Source organism: Lingula anatina, chromosome 9 (genome assembly GCF_051362555.1).
Source record: "Lingula anatina isolate TDL-2025a chromosome 9, LinAna3.0, whole genome shotgun sequence".
Classification (NCBI taxonomy): Eukaryota; Metazoa; Brachiopoda; class Lingulata; order Lingulida; family Lingulidae; genus Lingula; species Lingula anatina.
This window is the reverse complement of record NC_141775.1, coordinates 9,171,741-9,189,918: the sequence shown is the minus strand read 5'-3', so window position 1 is coordinate 9,189,918 and position 18,178 is coordinate 9,171,741. Positions and strand designations below refer to the sequence as shown.

Genomic DNA, 18,178 nt, shown 5'->3' with positions numbered 1-18,178 from the left:
TGTTCATCATTCTCTCATCTTATGTAACCAAGAAATGGAAAGAATCCTGATAAATAAAGCAACAGTAAGAATCCTGATAAAGTCCCTGACCTACTACACACGCACCTAAATTGGAACTTGCTGATAACTTACAGGCTTTGTAATTATTTTAATCAGCCCAAATGAACCTTGCGAAATTTTTATTTTACTGATTTATTAACCAATTTGGTTTAAGAATTTATTTGGTTTATTTAATTTTTTTAAAAAAACTCTCTCTTTCAAAGAAAAAAAATGTGAGCAGAATTTTTGTTCCAGTTCAAAAATTGATGAGTTGTGATCTCAGAAGAGATACAAATTTTTGAGTAGCCTAGGTATTGCATTTTAACAAAAACCTTGACCTTGACCTTCTGTGCATTTGTTTCCTTTTTCTGGATTAACCTAATCAACCATGCAATAAAACACCGAAAAAAAAGTGTAAAATACGACATCTGACTTATTGAAAAAAAAAAACTAAGGTGACGTGGGCACTTATTTTAATCCATTTGCCAGAAATTTGTAAAAAGAAAACAGAAGTTAAATTATAAATTATATCAGCATGGCCCCTCCAGTGGTGTAATGGACCTTAGAGAAATAATCCTGTCCATCTCTCTCTCCCTCCACATTCCTATCTGATTACCTCTTACTTCCAGTCTAGACTGGTATGTGTGACCTTATTGCTTCAATTAAGCCCCACTCAGACAGGACCAAGAAGGACATTTTTTCGGTCCAAAAGCTTTCAATATACAACCAAAGTCCTCCGTTAGAAGTTGCCTGGGATCAGTTTCATAAAAATAAAATTGAAAAAAAAAAAATAATAATAATAATAATAAATAATGGTCTGTGCATTAAGTTTCAGATCAAAATTTCTCTCTGTACTTTGATGTAAGATGAATTACTAGCAGTCTAAAGAAATAAGTATAAAATTTGAGGTTTATACCCATTAATTAACATGTCCCCTGTCTGTTAATGAAGAAGTGGACAAACAGCTGCTTGATATTTAAGACCAAATGTGGATGATTTTTCTTACAATCAACAAGTCTACACTGGATTTACATTCAATGCCTTATCATTACACTGTTAAACAGTATTTTAAACGTTTTTGCTTTCTTGACCTCAAAAATATTTTTTTCTTAAATGCATGGTCTAAATATCATACTGGTATTTTTCATTATTAAAACTGCCACAACTGATTCCTCTCTGCATGCTACACCAGATAAAAAATTCAATAAGATACAGATAATGATGAAAAAACAGCAAGTTGTTCATCAAATTCATCAAAAAGTACTTTCTACTAATTTTCATCGGGGAACTAAAATCCAGTTTGCATTACATAAGTCAACCCTTTTCATCAACTACATAAAAACAAACAAAATTAATTGAGTTAAAGCACATGATAATTTGTTCAATGTCATTGATTATGCTGAAAAAAAAAAAACTTGGATAATTGGCTCCACCAATATTTACGCTCAAGTAGTTTCAGTGTATATCAAGTACTTCACCTCCCCCCCCTTCCCCCTCCACCTCAAATGGTCAATACTAAATACTATTACTCACTCCCTGATGGTCAATATTGACAAAATGTCCAATCAATAGATGTGGCCTTGTGATAAGGACAATCAATGAGATCAATACTGTATCCAAAACAAGGGGCACTCTGAAATACCGCTAGCAATTATTTCACTAAGCCAAATCACTACTTTTTCACCTCTTTTTTCCCCTACTGGTTTAAATTTGACTAAAAACAAATCATATCAACCCTAATTTGTTTAGCCAATTTAAGTTAGTTTTAGCATTTGGCTTAAGTGGCGAGTATTTGCTATCGCTAACCCAGACACCAACACTGCATTGTCCTTTCGATAGCGTGTGTGTGCGTGTGTGGAAGAACACAGCAGGTTTACTATTAACGGCATGATAGTAGTTTGTGCAAAAAAATCTTTCGGTTTGCTGGCCACTCCTGCCACCAGGTTCATACAATCTATTGGTCTGAATTGGGATTCACTTGACAAAAAAAAAAAAAACAAGTCAAATCATTCACTTGCCAAATAAAAATTTTGGTAAGACTGGACATTTTTCTCCCTATTGCATTAATATTAGTAATAAACAAGACCTTGGTTTTGTCATTTTTTTTTTTTTTTTAATTAAGAAGCATCATATTTGCACCTTATAAAGTGATCATATTGTGAGAACCCAACATCAAGCCAAAATCTCACTAGACTGAGATAGATTGAATTGCTGACTGGTCCAAATAATGTTCAGAGTACTAACTGCAATTAAACTGGCTACTGCACTGCATATTATGTAAAGTTTAAATTTTACTCCATCAGACCCTGGCTAAGTGAGTTAACCCCCTTTTCATAACTGCCCAATACAGGCCTGCTCATTCTCTCTCTTCCTCTGTCTCTCTCGCTCCCTCTGTCTTTCCTTTCTCTCTCTCTCTCTCTCTCTCTCTCTCTCTAGTCTTGCGTACATGCACCCACACAGTCTGAGATCTCTACTGATAAATATTCAATACTAAAAAAGACATATCGACTGCCTGCAAAAAAGATTATGCAAGCCTGCACATTAAAACTTTAACCACTGTCTGGCATTGCATAAGCTGCCACGGTGCTAGATTTTAATTATTCATTTCAGTCACAGACTGAACTACAGAAAAGAAAAACGACACACGAGATAAAACCAAAAAGTACAGCAGCTCACTTTCTAAACTGGCCATCTACCACCATGGACGATAATAAACTGACCAGATCAATGTAGGGACCCCCTGTGTGTAATATCCAAAGTGGACAAAGCAAGACTGGCGTTGACCACTGACATTGACCATCACTCCCATTTTTTTTCGTAGACTTACAGATCCCTATGACATATGGCCAACCCACTAAAAGGCCTGCCGCATAATCCCCTAACAGATAATAAATATATTCAACAGGGGTATTAAGTGGAAAGCTTTCAATGGGTCACCCATATTTGATCTGTGGATCTGTTGGTTCGTGGTTCCCATGCTTAGATCAATCCATCTGGATCGACCTAACTCCCTGGGGGTTCACGCTAAATTGCTATCAGCTCAAGAGGCTTAAATGTCTGTCACGCCTACTGAATCAGCTAAGGGTAAAGATAATTACCCCCTAACAGCTTTACTAGACGTGACAGACATTTAAGCCAGATAGTTTGATAGCAATTTAGTGAGACTCCCGAGGGAGTTAGATTGATCCAAATATCTGTGGGAATGGTCCCCTAGATATGATTTGGCCAGACATGGTTTTGGGTAAAAAGGGTGTTTCTCTATCTGAACTGTCCACCCTTTCTCTATGGAAACATGAACTGAATTTTTCTACTCTTCCTGGCCTATGCTCAACGTCTGCTTATACCCAATTTTGTTACATCAGCTTTATTCTATCAAGGAACTTGCATCTTAATTCCGTTTATCCTTCACCTCTTGCACACCAATTCACGTCAGAGCATCCTGTATCTTAAAGATGTCAACAGAAAGATTTGTATTATATCTCCCATATCAGTTAAGCTGCATTTTTAAGATGACAGATTATAGGCATTTCATTTGCTAAAACATTCATGAAACGTACTTTTATTATCTAGCACAATGATTCTAAAATGCCCCTCCACCTCCCCTTTCCCATTTTCTTCATTTGATATCAAGACCATCGCCCACCTCCTTCCATTCAAAATCTAGTCCATACTCTAAGACTGCTATTTTCTTTTTTTCTTTTTCTTTTTTTTTTTTTTTTACAAATCAATCAAAATAATTTGTGTAGGTTTCAAGGGTTTAAAGATACATTATACATATTTGATAATGTCAAGGTCATTTTTTCATGTCAATGCCCTGTAAAGCTACGGTAATGATTCAATCTTTTCAATGTGCAAAAATTAACAAACTTTCAGATACACTAATTGTTTTATAATCACAAAATTATACTTCTTTATTTTTCCTTAATAATGCGTTAAAAAACAATAAAACCCCTTAAAAAACAGAACCTGTTGGCAATATTTCCGTTTGAAATGTCAGAAAGACTACTTAACCAATCTAACTGTTTTGTTTTTAAAGAACTAAGAAAAAAAAAATTAGAAATGGTACAAAACAATGATACCAGAATCAGGGCTAGATCCATCAATGATTTGAGAAGTAAGAGAAATCTGATTTTTTTTCTCATAAAAAAGTGGACTTAACATTAATAATTCCTTAAACATTTTAAACAGCTTTTCCGATTTGGGGGGAAAACATCTAGTACATGTAATGGTGTGTATGTGTATCTTTATGTATGTGTGTGTGTAAGGGGAGGGGGGGGGGGATGGGGAAGGCATGTAATTAATGCAAAGCACATATCCTAGACTGGAGACAATATGTTTTTCTTCAATTCCACATATTCTCAACTCCTTTCCCTGTATAATATTGACTTATATTTAGAACAATTTGCAAAAACAAAAGTTATGATGTACCCGCCTAACTAAACACCAAAATGACCAGAAATGATTAAGATGGCAGTTCACGTCATCTCCTCATTTTGCTTTTAAGCAACCTCAGAGTGTCATTTCGCATTATTTTGGTGATCAGTGAGACAGATGATGCACTGCATATCATGAAAATATTTTTAAAACAAAATTCAAAACAAAAACATTGTAGCAAAATGTTGTTTATTGCAAAGTGTCAGTGGAAACCCGTTACTAGTGCTAATCCAGGTGTTGAAATGTTAGCAAGGTGCAAAATTGCAATTTAAAGAACTACTTGTTACAATTAGTACTATACGGTGACAGTGTACAAAGGCACATAGTAATACTTATTGTATAATTACTTTTGATGCTTATTGAACTCCCAATTTCATTAGGTCTCACAATCAATGTGTTGCCAAACAAACTCAGATGGACAATTCAGTGCCAACAATACCAAGAAAGATCATATAAAACACAGTTTAAGCCCAACCAAACGCGTTTGATGTCAAATGCTTGCACCTCGTAAACTTTTTTCTTTCTACTTTTTTTGTCAATTTCTGGACGAGACCCCGGTCTAAATTCCGCGGGTTTTATGACGATGTCACGAATGGACCTTTTATGACTTTCTTATCTAGAGCAAATTATGGGCATATAGATCATTATTAAGGGGAGTGTACACTCGATTGCATCAAAAAAGTAAGTTTACTTACATAAAATTCTTCAGGATATGCTTCTAGGTTAGTCTTCTCGAGGCGCCATGTTGTCATTCACCAACGCATGCGTACTGTTGCTATAGCTCCAGGTCTGACGGCATCAATAAATTATTCATTCCCATTTTTTTTTATATTGCGTAATATCCGTTCTTATAATACTGAAGGTTGCAGTCATGACGGACGATTTATACGAGTGTGATAATTAATAAAATTGATTTAATGCTTAAAGTGTATTCTAAATTTCCCATTATTTTTGCTCTAAGAATAAAATGTTTTTTATTATCATTATCCCAGACATATCTTTTTAGACATACTAGTAGGTGCAGGTACTATACTCTAGTTAATAATCGACAGGAACGCTATTTGTGCCCGTATTTTCAGTGATACATTTCTTATTTATAGAAATATGTGCTTTTGAAACATCGCATAATGATAAAATATCTAAAAGCTTTTTCCAATATGCTTTTCAATCACATGTAAAACTCAAAATTACAAGGGTTACTACACAAAAAATTGTACTCTTAACTCTCTTTACAAAAGCAGAAGCCTAAATTTATAATAACTTCCTTTTAAATAATCTAAACATCCCCTTTAGAGTGTAAATTTGTGATTGTGTGAACTAAAAAAAAAGTTTGTGCAATAAAATAATTTACCATTTTTATTTGTTATATTATTGTGTTTGGCTCAAAGGTACTTCCACATTTTTTATGCTTATTCATGCTTCACAATAGAGCTGGAGGTTCAGCAGGGATCATGAATTTAAATACCTTGTAAAAATAATATTAGTCTAATTCTTATCAAACTTTGTATGGTTTATCTACATTGATGTGGTTTTTGTTTTACTCAGACACAGGCAAAAATATATGCATATAAAAATATATGGGGTAAAATTATCCCTGATGTACCCTCTATACTACTATACCTATTATAACTAAAACGACGTACAATGTACTTGTAGTTTTAAACTAAATCCAGTATGGTAGTTTCAATTATTATTAATTTTTTAAAGAAAAATTATTATTATTAATTTTTTAATAAAAATATATAACTATGGCTTTCTGATCACTATGATCCCCAAAGATGAAAAGGAACAGAAATTAGGTCCCATGTGTGTGTGTGTGTGTGTGTGTGTGTGCGTGTGTGTGTGTGTGTGTAAGGGGGGGGAGGGTATAGGCCCATTGACTGAAAGAAATATTGCTTTCCTTGAAAGGTTACCAACTGATAGTTTTGGATCTTTCAAAGTGCTGATTACTTTGGTTTCATTGAAACTCCTCACGCTGAAGTAGATTGAGAAGGGTAATGTCGACCTTTTGTAACCTTAATACTCCATCTTTATGGTATTTTTATGTGTGGCTTGACAGGCAAAGGTACTGCTAGTGCTCTACGTTTACCAAGTATCAGTAGCAATTTATTGTGCTAGTTGTGACATATGCAGCTTTACTTTCAGAAATTGTGTATATTTCATTACACATTTTAGATATTTCAACGCAATAATTCATTTCTCTTAAATTAATCTTTATTTGTGTGCAGGACTATCAAATGTTGACCTTAAACTGACATTAGTATACAAATTATCTTAAAAGGGAAAAATAACTTAGGTAAGGGTTTTTAAAAACTTTACCGTGGCACTGATCAACAATAATCTAATTTGTTCACAATATTTAAAATATCTAAAATAAATAAGTTTTAATGAAAGCTTTGATTTCCTAATTTTTTCTGCTTGATTCCACTCATTAATTCCTCACACAAAAAGCACATAAAGGACATAATAACATGATAACAGTCTATTTCAAATAGAAATGTTTAAGACAAAGTTTCCCTTCAAACACAAAACGGCTAAAAAGTTAAAGTGAAAGATCATGTAAATGCAGAAATACTGCCACAATTACTCAGATTCTTCTGACAAAACAAAAATGGAATGCAACGTAATTCAATAAAATCACTAATTTCTAGCAATATAACACATCATTCCTAACAGTAGGCTCATTCAATAAAATTAAATGATTGTGCATTTAATCAACAACAAAGTATCTGAACACCAATCTGTGACTTAAAATTTGTTCCAACTTTTAAATCAATTTTGGCAGGTACTCTCCTTCTCTATTGCAGAGATGGAAAGAGAGAATACCCCTCCCCACCAAATAAAATTATTGCATTTTCACAATTATACAAAACAAAGAAACTACTCCACGCCTTCTTTCCCACATAAAAGGGGGAAAGCCCTGAAATGGCTGACTTAGTCCCATCTCTGGCATGTTGTTTAAGATGTGCTCTCTTGTTCGCGTTGACGTTTTCTTTCCAGGTATCGCTCTTCTGCAGCTTTGTGTCGTTCTAGCTCCTCTTCTGTCACAGGCTGGTGAAGAATTGAAATTTGAAAACAGTCAAAATAAGAACATCTAAACTGAAGCCATTATTTACTGATACTACAAAGAATTAACTACCACTGAAAAAGAATTATTTCAGGACTAAGTCCACTATCATAGTCATCATTAATCAATAAATATAGCTCACACCATGAACAAGCCTCTACCTTGCTGAGGTATCATTTAAATTTCATGAGTTTCCAAAATTAGCTCCACAATATTTCAGGTATAACTGTTGCCAGTAGCGACATCTATTGGCCTGAGTCCACTTTTTCAGAAAAAGCCTACCTCTCCCCCCCCCCCCCCCCCCTTCGAATTTGTTGACTACAGGCCTGGCACATGTAAAAACTGAAAAACCTCTCCCCTTTCAACTTTCCCTCCAGCATAACCTACCATAATCTGTGGCACAGGCATTGGTCTGTGATTTGAGTCCAGAGAGACAAACGTAAAGAAAGAACTGACTGCCCTCTCTTTTTGAGCTGACCCAGATCTTAGAAACTCTGCATCGACTACAACTTCTATCTCTATTGACTTGGGACTGGTGAAGGTGATGAACCCCGTCAAGGTAACCAAGCTACCTGGTTTACAAGAATATAATAAATTAAAATATTAATATGATAGAGTTAAGTTTTTTTGTACTATGCTGAGTCACTGTGGCAAAGCAATAGTAAGAGTTATGTTTGTATTAATAAGGTGTGTGTGAGGGTTGACTTCCAGAATTTCTCAGTGGAAAAAAGAAATGCAAAACGTGGAGAAATTCAATTTTCCTCATGCCAATTTACATAAATGGCAGTGAAATTAATTTAAGATTAACCTTGATTTTTGGAACTCAAGACAGCAGTTATTTCATAGATCCAGACATTACCCGCTGATATTAAAAAGAGTATTATTCCAAGGTCATTAGAAGATTTATCCCTTTCTTGTGGGTGGCAAGGACAACAGACACAATTGCTATCACCAAACTATCTAATTTAAAAACAAGAAAAAAACATACTTAAAAAGAATGGAAATAGAAATAAATATGTGGAATAATGAATCATTTTAAAATGATATTTCACCCTTTTTAACTTTCTGGTGAAAGTTTGTCGCATCCATGCTGGCTGTCACCACGTTAGTTTTGCAGTGTTTGACCGCCACAAGTCCGGCACACTCGTCCATTAACTTCATGATGACTCCTCCCATTACATAACCCGCGCTGTTAGTATCTACCACTCCCACTAGATGGCGTAGTGTAGTTTGGGAGTAGCCCACAGTTTGAGGATCCAGTTCTGAAAGAGAGCAGAAATGAATCTTTTTTTTTCTTTGTTTAATACCAAGTCATTTCAAAATGTGATTTTTTAATGTAGGGAACTCAAATACTAAGTTAAAGGTCCAAAAGAGAGAGATATAATACATTTAACATGACAGTTCCCTGGAATAAATAGAATAATGGTGGGAACCTGTCTGCACACTGCATCTAAGACACTAAACTACTGCATGATGTTATCAAATCCAGTGAAATAATATCAGGCCCATAGCCAGGGGGGTTGTGGTGGGTTCGAAAAAATCCCCCATTTTGTCGGGAAAAGGGCCCCTCTGGGTAAAATTTAATCTAGGTACCCAAACGTTTCATGGTTAAAGGTCCACTTTTTCAGAAAAAGAACCCTCCTTTTGAAATTGGTGGCTATACAGGCCTGTATATTCTAGAACTCAAAAAAAGTTTGGTTGAAAATTATTCTACACCGGGTCTTCTTATTTTTACCTTCTTGCAAAATAGACGGAACTCTCTCAATCCTGGTATGTCTATGGCCAGCACGCTCCTTCTTCTGTTTCTCATATCTAATTTTTCCCTGTTCTATTTTCTTGGTGTTAGGTAGTGGAGGAATGGGCAGCACCTTCTCATCAGAGCTCATGGAGACGTACCATAGTCTAGCTCTGTTTGTGAGACGTTTTTGTCCTGCATAAAATAAATAAATAAATAAATAAATAAATAAATAAATAAATAAAGGTAAAAACACATTTATGAATAAGACACTTAAATGACACTTAAATATAATCAGATCACATGAAATGCTATTCCAATCTGGTAAAGCATTTAGATCTAAAAAATAAACTGAAACATATATTCATATTTCTTCATTACAGATTACCATTATCAAAATATTTCTAGAGTGGCAATGTCATAGACTAATATCTCAAAAAGACCAGCTGCCAGACATTATTCTCCCAAAGTTGTCATGACAACAGTTGTCATGACACCAGTTACCAGGCATAATACCATATTGTTCCCATGGTACCAGTTACCAGGTCAAGGTTCACATAAACAACTACTTACCCTTGATACAGTCCTCAGCAAATACGGTGATTAAGACTTCTATGGAGTGAGCAGAGGTGAAGGTGAGCTCTGTGTGGAGTTCGGCCACCTCACCTATATACATGGGTTGTAAAAAGTCAGTGCGTTCAACCCTGACCAGCGCTGCCATACCTGGCTGGTAGTTGGGGAGGTTCTGAAAACATCGAGCAAAAAGTATATAATAATAAGCAAACAAATTTTGTTCTGAAAAAAATATATGTGAAGCATTGCATATTCTTTAATCCCTAATTCGTCTTCCATTGCTATTTTCTTGCTGTACTTGTAAATGTGATGCAACACATTTGTACACATGCACACTCCAAGTAAACTGACTTTGGCAGTGAGTGAAAAAATTCCAGTCTAATTGAATATTTCATTGTACCAGTGAATCCTGGTTTGGATCACTAGATTTTAGAAAACTGGTGATCCAAATGTACAAATTAAGCTATAAATTTTATGGCACAGACTGTACTGGTGTACCTTTTTGCCAGCCACATTATAGTATCTAGTGGCTAGGATGCACCCTGCCTCCTCCATTAGCTTTAGGATATTCCCACCATGAACATTCCCAGCAAAATTGGCTTCATTGGGACCCATCAACCTGAAAGAAAAATGAAAATAAGTGAATAAAAGAGAGAGAGAGAGAGAGAGAGAGAGAGAGAGAGAGAGAGAGAGAGAGAGAGAGAGAGAGAGAGAGAGATGAATGAATGAATGAATGAATGAATGAATATTTTAAAATATTTTAGTTTATATCAATATCATCTTTCTGAAAGCTGAAAATGTATTAAGACAATCTGGGCCATACAAATGCTCAGCATCATCCGTATTTCAGCCCTAAAAAATTTTTTTTCATGATACAGGGACAGACTTATTGTTAAATTCACCAAAATTGGAAAATAATATGTAATTTTTTCTTAACAATATTAAGTCTCTTCTCCTGTCTCTTATTTCAACTATTTTTACCTGGAGACTGTTACGCCTTCTAGGCAATGTTTCAGGTCCTCTTCTATGAGAGCTGCCATCATAAACTGAAAAGTAGTTTTTTTTTTAATATCAATTAACAATCAACCAAATAATTGAAATATTAATACACATGATGTACTAGTACTACATGCCATGACATATACAGTACTGGGTATGATATACATGTACCTGTAGCTGCATGATGCACATATCCATTTTGAACATGGGAGCATGTCTACGACCATGTCCAGAGAAAATTGCACCACTAGACTTCTCACAGAAATTACACACTAGTACTTGTACTACATAATACAATCTCTTTACAGTGTTATATGATATCGATCTGTTTAATTTTACATAAAAATTAGAAAAGATTGATGAAGGTCATATCATAGATACACATGTACATGTACCGAGTACTGCAGTAAAACTGGGGCCGTAGCGATAGTCCGAAGGTTCAATAGCCCGAAGGTTCATTGGTCCGAATGTTCACTATAGAACCTTCGGACCAATGAACCCTTGATTAAAAAATCGATAAAAATGTTACCACTTTTCGGACCAATGAACCTTCGGACTAATGAACCTTCGGACTATCGAGACGCCCCCGTAAAACTAACAATTACAACAGCTTATCCATATGTCTGAAAAACTTGTAAGAACAATGAATTCAAAGAAAGGTAGGTCTGAACAAATATGCAAACATGATACTTATTCCATGTACAGTTTATAAGAAATTCTACATATACTAGCCAAGACATAAACAATAACAAACAATAACATGTAATGACATGAAATTAACCAAATCACTGATTATTTATCAATGTGAAAACAAGAGGATCCTGAGAGAGATATCTTCCTTACACGTCTTGGGTTGTGCAAATGTCGAGGAAAAGTTGGCCAAGCAGCAGCACAAGAAGAAAACACAGCGTTTCGACACTGTGTTAATACTGCATAACATTTCAACATCAGTTTTGGTTGACCGCACGTCGTGACGCAAAATTCAAAGTCAAAATAGATGATGTCATTTTACCACTCACACTTATCTGAAGGCATCAACAATCCTATTTCAGTCTCAGTGGAATTAAATGCTCCTCGGTTTTTTGGTTTTTTCGTTTTAAACCTTTTAGGAATGTGGTGAAAGCAACCACTCATTGCGCTTTGGAAACCGTCTTATCTTGAAGCTGTCGAGCTCTTCAACTTAAAAAGACCATTTATATCCGAACAGTCACAGGGGTTCTCAAACTTTTATTGGTATAAAATCCCTGTATTTTTCATAAAACATAATGGCAGATGACGACTGGGCACAGGCTGTTGATGCTCAGGAAAATCAAATAACAGAAAAGGTAAGGAAGAGTAATAAAAGTCAGTAGATAACGTTGTAGTTTTGCGTGATTTTACCGGCGTTTTGTCCTCGTGAGTTTTCATTTTTGTTATTGGTGATTTTTTTTTATCGAACGCTCTGCTTTTTTTGTTGAATACTGTCCACTAGATGTTTTAAAATGACTGTGATTTTGAATGAGGGTTAAATACATACATGTACATACCCTTTTTGTTCTTTAAAATATTCTTATTTGCACAGTCATCCCAGTTTAGTTATCAAACTAAGTTGTACTTCCCCTTTGAATTGAATTTCTAACTTCTTAACATTTACATTACTGAACAGATGAATAAGCGTATTCATGAATAAAAAATAGAGAAGCTTCATAACTTTAATTGTCCTAGGTGGAGAATCTTAAACTTGCAACAGGACAGGGAGATGCCCCCGCAGCTTCCCCCTTAGCAACCCCCTCAGCAACCCCCTCAGCTACTGCCTCAGCTGCCCCAGAGGGCGAGGAGGGTAAGCATAGCTCTATAAAAATAAATAAATAAATAAATAAATAATAAAAAAAGAGATAGAAAAAAGAAAACAGTAAAATGATCTTTCAAAGTACAGAAGTCTAGTACTTTGAATATTTAATCACTTTGTATTATCCAACTCTAAGCATTAATTTTGTTTCAAATTATATTTTGTTAATTTATTATTAATTTTTGTAATTACTTGCTCATGGAGTCACTCAGCTAGAACAATAAAGCTCATTGGAAGTGCACCCCAAATTGACAGAGTTGGTATTGTAGAGCTCCAATAATAATAATACTGGTGTATCTAAAACTACATGCTTGTGTGACTGTAATTATAGTGTTTTGACAAGGTATGTACATTGAACAAGCGAGCAGAAAATTAAGATTTTCAAATTGAAAAATAATTAAATGTTAATGGTCATTATATTTCCAGGTGATGCAGCAGATCTCGCTACACAGTCACTGCTGATGAAGAAACTACACAGTAAACTTGTCCAAACCAAATCAGATTTAGAAGTACTTCAGAAAGATCCCAACTCCCCTTTGTATTCTGTCAAGTCTTTCGAGGCTTTGAATCTGTGAGCATTATGGATAGAAATGACCATAACATTTTAATTAAAGAGACCCTTGATGTGCTTAATAAAGAAATGATATCATGTACAATTTTTACTCAAGCTAGCCATTGTAAAGGAAAGTTTCTTTTTAGTTGTGGCATTTAAAAAGAAACTGATAATTCAGATTTTCTATAATTTTCAAGCGCAATTTTTATCTCAATAAAACGAGTAAAGTATTAAAAAATAAACAAGAATTTTTTTCTACAAAAATCATGACATCCCGTTCCTGTTTTGGAATAAAAAATGAATGATTCCTTTGGTGATTCTAGTAAACCTGAGCTGTTGAAGGGTGTGTATGCAATGGGTTTCAATGCACCGTCAAAGATTCAAGAAACGGCTCTACCTACACTACTTGCAGACCCGTAAGTATCCTCTCTTTACTTTATAGAACTGTATCAAAGGTTTGATGTCTAGGATATTTTAGAGAATCTGAATTTGATCTGAATTAGAGAATCTGACAGAAAAAAAGTACAATTGAAAGATTTTTAAAGCAATTTATCATGTTTAATCTCAAGAAATTGGCATGGCTAAAACAGCATTTCTGTTCAAAGGGCACTGTCTGTCCCTCTGATTCACACGTTATATAATAATTGCAAATAAATAAATAAATAAATAAAGCTGGAACACCATGAGATCATATACATAAATCAATGCCCAAAGATATGATAACCTAGTCCCAGAGTGGTATAGGAAAAACTAATTTTAACCACCAGGTTAATGAATACACTTCATGTAAGAGTACTGTGAAACTGCCTATGTTTAATATGAAGTTTAATATTTGATACTATTTCAGACCCAGTAATATGATAGCCCAGTCTCAAAGTGGTACAGGAAAAACAGCAGCATTTGTCCTCACAATGTTAAGTAGAGTGGACCCCACTAGACACTATCCTCAGGTCTGTATAATGTTAGAAACTAAGGAGATTTTATGTTTGATAAATTTAGATTTTATTCAATATTTTGAAAAATGCAAGTGCTTTACAGTGGAAAAAAGAATAGATTTGCATATTAAATGGTGTCTTTCAACATGTCAATATTTTCAGTTACTAGTATCATTTTCACAGTTTTAAATGAGGCACTGGTAACAAATCGTACTATTAGGCCTATTGAATATTCAGCACAAAAACACAATTGGGTGGGGGGGGGGGGATTAAAAATTAAGAATTTTTTGTGTGTGCAAACACAAGATTTGGCAAGGAGATAAACCTTTTCTACATATGTGCCAATAAAACTTGGGGAAATTGTTGGTAGGATAGCAATACTTTATATACTGTCAATTCCTTACAGTGCCTGTGTCTTGCTCCAACCTATGAGCTAGCCTTACAAATAGGGGAAGTTACTCAACAGATGTCCCAGTTCATGCAAGTCAAGATAGGATATGCAGTTCGAGGAGAGAGAGGTAATGTTGAAGTGTAAGACTTCCAGGTTTTTGCGGATAATCTGGATATTTTGGTGCTTTATTTAATATATTCTCCTCAGACCTGCGGTATAGAGTTGCCCACTTTGGTGCTTGCATTTTCTGGATTCTTTTAAAATGTCAACATTCATTACTAGTAGTAGATTGTTGCTGACTTAGTGTGTGTTTTTGTGTTTGCATGTTTGTTTGTGTGTATGTGCTGCTGCATTTCTGTCTTGTCTTGTGCTCTGATGACCCCCAATCTCTAAGTGTGGCAGCATCGTTCAGTAAGCATGAATTCAAGGCAGTTTCTCTCTCATTGAGCGAGTAGTAAAAAAAGAAATTCTTTGCTGCACCCAGAATGCTTTAAAAAATTAACACAATCAACCTATCTTTCTAGTGAGCAGAGGAGAGAGGCTAACAGATCACATCATCATAGGCACGCCTGGCACAGTGATGGACTGGGGGTTAAAGTTCAAGGCATTTGATCTCAAGAAAATCGAGGTGTTTGTGCTGGACGAGGCGGACGTCATGATCGCCACTCAAGGTCACCAAGACCAGTCTGTCCGTATACACAGGTATATTTGTGTGTGTGACCTAGGGTGTGTTTTCACTAAAGTTGCGTTGGCTCAACTCCGTAGATGCTGTGTCAGTAGATTGCATGAGTGCAATATTAGCTGTATGTACTTGATGTAATGGCATGGAATTGGAATTGGCCTGGGATGTTTTGAAAAAAGTTTAGCTTACAGAAACTGAGTTTGTTTATTGCTTCTTTCAGGACTATTCTGAGTATAAGTTTCTTATATGTCAAATTATTTCTTTTTTGTTATCTTTAGAGCTCTTAGAAAAGACTGCAAGATGGTTCTTCTTTAGTTTCAAAGGTTATCTTTTGTATAAAGTTAAGTAATTGTTAATATTTAGTTAACTTTTTTAATCATTTCTAGAGGTCTGGATTCATCCATTTTTTATTCAAGGGGTATTCTTATAAGTTATCTAAGTGTCATAAAGCTGCAATAAAATGTGTTTTCAATATTTCTAGAGGCCTAAGAAAGGACTGCCAGATGCTCCTATTCTCTGCCACTTATGACGAACCTGTCATGAGATTTGCGCAGGCAGTGGTACGAGATGCAGTCGTAATACGTCTACGCAGGGAGGAGGAGAGTCTCGACAACATCAAGCAATTCTACATCATGTGCAGAGATCAGCAGGAGAAATTCCAGGCACTGTCCAATATATATGGCACCATTTCCATCGGTCAGAGCATGATATTTTGTCATGTAAGTGCGATATTTAGGTTTAAATACTTGACTTTGGGACCATTCTTTATACTGACCTAGCTGACACGCACTCACTCCATGGGGACTCTTGCTGAATGCAATTGGGAAAAAATTGTACCACTTTTCCAGACCCTTCCACTGCATCTTGGCCATCTGTCCTAAAAGATGACCTCAACGCTTTCTTTCCTTTTTCAGACCCATCACACTGGGTCTTGCTTATCTGTCTTAAAAGATAGACAAGTTTTCTTTTTTCTTTCCAGACCCGTCGCACTGCATCTTGGCTGTCTGTCTTAAAAGATGAACTCAAAGATTTCTTCTTCCTTTTCCAGACTCGTCGCACTGCGTCGTGGCTATCTGAGCAGATGAGCAAAGAGGGTCATGCCGTGGCACTTCTCAGCGGAGAGCTGACGGTAGAACAGAGGTCCAGTGTCATCAACAGGTTCCGGGAGGGAAAAGAGAAGGTCCTGATAACCACCAATGTGTCTGCCAGAGGTGTGTATGGAAGGTCTGGGCAGACCAGGTCAACATTTGGACCAGAAATCAGAGCTGGTGTAACAGAAATGGAAGTCTGCTAGGAACCGTAGTCCATCTCCCTTTACTTCTACTCCCTTTACTTTGGTGACATTCATCTCGTATACTGAGCCCAATACTCCGACTAACCCTAACCTATACTTATCATATGGGAGCCCAGACTTCACTTCTTGTTACACTGGCTTGTGTCATCAGACAATGGAAATTTATTGATTAACCAGGGGTGATTTTAATCTTTAATATGCTACTGGCTCTGTAGAGTCCCTTTTCAAGGTGATCTGCCCATAAGAGAACCCATTCTGGTCTGATTTCCAATTTGAATATGTCCATATCTGTATGGGCGTTAAGATGTATTCCCCATTTTCAGACCAAATTTTTCAACCTATCATTTAATTTTTTTCTGGATTATTGAATTAACAATTTGTTAGCAGCAAGTCTTTGTCATCTCTTTCAGGTATAGATATTGAGCAGGTCACCGTGGTGGTGAACTTTGACCTCCCTATAGATCAAAAAGGGAACCCCGATTGTGAAACTTACCTCCACAGGATTGGGCGGACGGGCAGGTTTGGAAAGTCTGGTCTTGCTATTAACATGATAGACAGCGACAGAAACTTGCATAACTTGAAGAAGATTGAAGCTCATTTTGGTAAGTTTTTTTGGTTAAAGATTGTAACTATCTTGATACCAGTTGATAGTAATAGTAGCTATTTATTGTCACATTTGTACTCATTATAAAGTTAAATTTTTAGCATCCTGTTAATAAAATGTAGAATTTAAATTGAAAAAATTCTTTTGATAGGTTGTTTGCTAACTTGAGAAATAATAGAATCTAAAGTTATATTCAAAAGACAACCAATGTTGGTAATTGTGAAACTGTCTTTATGTCAAAGAAACTGTACTTATAAATGGTTTCACACAGTGTCATAATAGTTAAATCAGCAAGTTACAGATTTTTTTGATGTTTTTCAGGCAAGAAGATCTATCATCTGGATGCTGAAGATATGGATGAAATAGAAAAGATCACCTCCTAGTGGATGTGTTATGACAGATTTTAAAGTTTTAAAAGAAAACAGGCAGTTATTTAAGCAGCAAGTTTACAGGATGTAGTTTTAGAAGATAAACAGATTGCCTTTCTTTGAAGAGCTGCCAGAGAAATCTTGAGTTTCACTGCAGTCTTATGACAGAACTTATGTTGCAATCTGGACCGTCACGTCATTTGGAGATTTTCCTGGGTTGCCGTTTGCACAAATCTGAAAATTTCCAACCATTGAAAAAAAAATTCTGACAATTGAGAAAGTTCATATGACATTAGGTGAATTATTTGGTTTTGTCAAATTCATATTTGAAATGCAAACACTGAACTATAGAGCCAAAGGTTTATTGAGAACAGTGTGACGTTTTATAACTACTTTTACCCATAAGGTCTATTCAGTATTCACTATTTTTAATTTGAGGACAATTTGCAATGCTTATTTTAGATCTGCAAATAAAATATGCTGAAGAACATGCATTTTTAGGTATTCTGCTCAACTTCTGATTTTGGCAGCTCTTGGGTGATGCAACACGTTGAAAGAGATTCCATCAAGTTATTATTTTTTCACTTGGCAGTAGGACTCAGAAGTTGACTGCACTGTTCATTTCATTACCGCAAACTATTATAAAATGAACATTTACTTGTTCAAAGTATATTTT

General features: G+C 35.5%; 3 protein-coding genes across 6 annotated transcripts in view; 1 reads left to right on the top strand and 2 right to left on the bottom strand.

The window, feature by feature from the left end:
- Positions 1-5,257, bottom strand: part of LOC106177443 (uncharacterized) — a 52,925-nt gene extending 47,668 nt beyond the window's left edge. For all 3 annotated transcript variants that reach the window (XM_013560327.2, XM_013560244.2, XM_086996119.1), the window contains exon 1: positions 5,169-5,257. The gene's annotated coding sequence lies outside the window, so the exon portion shown is untranslated. The remainder of the gene's footprint in view (positions 1-5,168) is intronic.
- Positions 5,258-6,665: 1,408 nt separating this feature from the next.
- LOC106174341 (cytosolic acyl coenzyme A thioester hydrolase) lies at positions 6,666-11,999 on the bottom strand. Of its 2 annotated transcripts, none has more exons than XM_013555986.2 (8): positions 11,867-11,999; positions 10,830-10,894; positions 10,347-10,467; positions 9,849-10,020; positions 9,276-9,470; positions 8,593-8,802; positions 7,928-8,112; positions 6,666-7,524 (listed from the first exon to the last, which is right to left on the bottom strand). In XM_013555986.2, exons 2-8 carry the CDS (start codon positions 10,889-10,891, stop codon positions 7,432-7,434), a joined length of 1,038 nt encoding a protein of 345 aa, XP_013411440.2. In that variant the 5' UTR covers positions 10,892-10,894; positions 11,867-11,999; the 3' UTR covers positions 6,666-7,431. The 2 variants fall into 2 exon arrangements, with proteins under 2 accessions (XP_013411440.2, XP_013411365.2); XM_013555911.2 differs by lacking the exon at positions 11,867-11,999 and adding an exon at positions 11,691-11,857.
- Positions 11,995-17,996, top strand: LOC106174268 (ATP-dependent RNA helicase DDX19A). The gene is made up of 11 exons (XM_013555787.2): positions 11,995-12,172; positions 12,552-12,666; positions 13,102-13,246; positions 13,552-13,644; positions 14,076-14,178; positions 14,570-14,681; positions 15,079-15,256; positions 15,718-15,955; positions 16,285-16,447; positions 16,941-17,132; positions 17,456-17,996. The coding sequence occupies exons 1-11, from the start codon at positions 12,113-12,115 to the stop codon at positions 17,515-17,517; spliced, it is 1,461 nt and encodes a 486-aa protein (XP_013411241.2). The 5' UTR covers positions 11,995-12,112; the 3' UTR covers positions 17,518-17,996.
- The last annotated feature ends 182 nt before the right edge of the window (positions 17,997-18,178 follow it).